General features: G+C 37.0%; 1 protein-coding gene across 1 annotated transcript; it reads left to right on the forward strand.

Moving 5' to 3' along the window:
• Window positions 1–2,536: 2,536 nt before the first annotated feature.
• On the forward strand, window positions 2,537–3,565 carry LOC122316117. Its single transcript, XM_043132657.1, has 3 exons — window positions 2,537–2,709; window positions 2,863–3,254; window positions 3,297–3,565. Exons 1-3 carry the CDS (start codon window positions 2,537–2,539, stop codon window positions 3,563–3,565), a joined length of 834 nt encoding a protein of 277 aa, XP_042988591.1.
• Window positions 3,566–3,925: the final 360 nt, after the last annotated feature.

Below are 3,925 nucleotides of genomic sequence, written 5' to 3' on the forward strand. Positions count from 1 at the left end.
TAATTTGTTCATTTTTTTTTTTTTTTTAATCTTCTTCTTCTTCAAGTTTTCTTATCTGTACCTAGTCAATTTTTGTACTCTAAAATTGACACCAAATAAGGTCTCGATCGATTAACATGATTTTTGTGTACTCCTGCACGCAAGTTCTACGTCTCATGACTTGGAACTCGATTTCGTCACCACCGATCAGAAGCATGCAAAGCTCATGCACATGAGGTCATCGTGTGTGTATATATATATATATATATATTTATATGATTATATGAGTAATGCTTGCATGCGTCTAACTTTTAAAACTGGACGAGGATAAAATTGTTTTTTTATTTTTATGTTCTTTTATTTTTTATATTTTAAAAATAAAAAATATACCAATACACTAAAAATTATTTTTTAATTATTAAATAAAATAAATAAATACATGAGGGGCAAACTCGCGACATACTAGTATTTTTCTATATATATATATATATATAGTATCTTCAAATATAATAATAATAAGAAAAATAATGATAATAATAAGAAGAAGGAGGAGGAGGTGATGCACGAAAAGTAACCATAGTAGATAATGCTGTTCATTTTGGTAGTCTCCGTCAACCAGATTATAGAGTTTACGGTTCCTAAGCCCCTCTAAAAAAGCATGAAAACGATAATCATTGAGTATTGTAAAGTTTACGTATTTGTGGCCTGAAACATGATTATAAGCAAGCTGTCCCTCGTCTGTTTCTGACGTCTTGTTTGTGTCCGATCGAGGTTTTATATTGAATTTTTTACATCGTGGAAAAGAAGGAAGAGGGCAAAACGTTGGTAGCTGGGCCTAGCTAGGTTGCTTGACGCCAGCCTTGGGGATAATTAATATATTATTTTTTTTTCTAAGCTGGATAATTAATATATTAATTTGTAGAGACTTGTAAAGGAAAACCGAATATTTATTGTCATTAATTTTTTTTGAAGATAATATGAACGTTCGATAATCTTGTTTCAAAAAGAATAAAAAAGATGAAGGAAACATCCTTTTGATCTAATTAAATTACCCGAAGATATAAGATGTGAATATATATTTATCACGCATTATTTTAATTTCATATAGAGTTGAAATTAATTATATATATTATATATATAATAGTCTTAGTCGTTTCAATATACGTGATTCATCACGTGGCTGCCATGGATGCTTGGTTAACGCGTGATGATAGTGTTGTGCAGTGTAAGGGAGGTTAAGTTGTGGAGAAGGCTCTCGACGGTAATGCTGGGTGCAATGGCTATCCATGATTGAGCAAAATAGAGGGAGGCAGGACTGCTGGACATTCATATGGCGACCTTAGGGCTTCATGGAGGAGGAAGAAGTATAGTGCATGGTGAGGGCTTTATACACATGTGGGTCTGGGAGTTGGGTCTTAAGGGTAGTTTGTTTATCAAGCACACGAGTTTTAAGGGTTAAAACTAAATTTTAGGGCTCGCCTATAATTTTATAAGGTTACTCACTTAACAACTCTAATAGCAGATCTTAAATTTTAAAATGAGCCCATTGTGAACTAGTGGATGACTTATTTACTGTCCACAAAGTTGGAGAAGTTATAAGAAATTAATTAATTCTCCACACTAGAAAATTAACTTTTAGGAAAGTTAATTAATCATCCCATCAAGAGATTTTTAAAATACAAGTCTTACCTATGTCAGTGTTGTGTACGTAGAAAAAATAAATAAATGCATAAAAAATTAAAGACCTCTCATCTCTCTAAAGTTTTTTGAAAATATTCATGTTAACCTCTTGATTTTGAAGTGTGGCGTCGTTTTAAGATACTCTAGTAGTTTCCTAAACTGAGAGGTGCGTAAGGAAGAAACCGTGATCTACAAACCGTGGAAGAAAGGAGGTGCGACTGGGCTAGTGGCTTGACTAATAATCTCTAGCTAGGTAATACGTGCCGTGACTAATTTGTTCATTTTTTATGTTTTTAATCTTCTTCTTCTTCAAGTTTTCTTATTAGTATTTATTCAATTTTTTTTTTCTCTAAAATAGACACCAAATAAGGTCCCGAATATCGGCTAACATGACTCGTGTATTCCTTCACGCAACTGGCGCCTACTTCAAGATCCAAGCTCACTACCAGCTCAGCTCCTCAAACAAAAGTACTTTCCCAATGGGGCATTCTTGGACTCAATGCTGGGCAGCAGGCCATCCTATGCTTGGAGGAGCATCCAAGGTGGCCTACAACTCTTAAAGGAGGGTCTGGTATGGCGAATTGGTAATGGGTCACGGGTAAGCATATGGAAAGACAAGTGGATCCCTCAACCTCATACATACAAGATACAATCCATCAAGCCTGAGGAAACAACCTTTTCATTAGTAGCAGACCTTATTGACCCGGATCTGAAGTAATGGAAAGAACCAGTCATAAACAGCCTGTTCTCTACAAATGAGGTGGATGCAATCAAGTCTATTCCAATTAGCATTGGTGGGAGAGATGATCAATTAGTGTGGAATGGCACTAAAAACAGTAATTTCTCTGTCAGCAGTGCCTACCACCTTCAGAGGGAGATGGAGTCCAGACTAAAGGGGGGGTCCTCATACCTTGATCCACTTTCTAGTGTTTGGAAAATTCTGTGGAAGCTACCAACTATCCCAGCAGTCAGAATGTTCATGTGGAAAGCATGTAATGAGGCCTTGCCCACCATGGCAAACTTGATGAGAAGACACATTGCCACAGACAGGTACTGCCCAGTATGCAAGCTAGAATGTGAAACAACTGAGCATGCGCTTTAGAGCTATGAGGCTACTAGGGATGTGTGGAGTCAGGGCAGGAAAAAGATCCAAAAGCTGAGCCTAAACTGTGCTTCCTTTAAGGAAACCTGGGGTCTTCTTAGTCAACAACTACAAGAGGAGGAGCTAATGGAGGTGGCAGTAATATGTCATTCTCTATGGACTGGAAGAAATGGATTCATTCATGGGAAGGGCTTCATGCACCCAAACCAGGTTCTAAGCAAAGCCTTTGATGAAATAGAGGCTTACAAGTCTAGCCAGAACCACCAAGGCTCCTGTCCAACCAGTCATGGTGAGGGGTTAGCTAGTGTCTGGATCCAACCCCCTGCAGGCTACTACAAGTTGAACTGGGATATAGCCATCAACACTACTTGGGGACTAGTGGGGATTGGTGCCATTTTGAGAGATCATATGGGCAGAAGCATCGGTACTCTTCAGGCTAGGAGGGAGCTGAATTTGAATCTTTTTAGTGGGGAAGCTTATGCCTTAATGATGGGTGTGGTTTTCTGAAGGGATATTGGTGTTTCTAATCTGGCAGTCGAGGGAGATGCTGTACAAGTCATCAGGCTTCTTAGTGGCAGTTCCCTTGACTGCAGTTATGCTGGATTGATAGTGGAAGATGCCAAGAGGGAACTGAACACCTTTGCTAACTGGTCGGCAATTCACACAAGGAGGGAAGGCAACAAGGCAGCCCATACTCTGGCCAGAAATGCTCTCACACTTTCTGATGATTTGTTAGAACTTGAACTTACACCAGTTTGTATTCAACAGATTGTAAGAAGTGAATTGTTTGTAATGTCTTTTTAAGGAAATGAAGTGTCTCTTTTCAAAAAAAAAAAAAAAAAAAAATACCTCTCATGACTTGGAAGTCGATTTCGTCACCACCGACCAGAAGCATGCAAACCTCATGCACATGAGGTCATCGCATATACATACTTATATACGATAATGCCATCATACAGCCCAATTTTGACGGCTGGCATGTTCGCTAACATAAAGTTGTATTTTATTTTAAAATTTATATTTTTGACATATTTAAATAATTTTAAAAAATAAATAACAATACACTAAAAATTATTTTCTTAATTTTTGAGTAAAAATTAAATATATAAGTAGTAAAAATATAAGGGTAAACTTACGACATACTAGAATTTTTCTATATATAAT

Source organism: Carya illinoinensis, chromosome 7 (assembly GCF_018687715.1).
Source record: "Carya illinoinensis cultivar Pawnee chromosome 7, C.illinoinensisPawnee_v1, whole genome shotgun sequence".
NCBI lineage: Eukaryota > Viridiplantae > Streptophyta > Magnoliopsida > Fagales > Juglandaceae > Carya > Carya illinoinensis.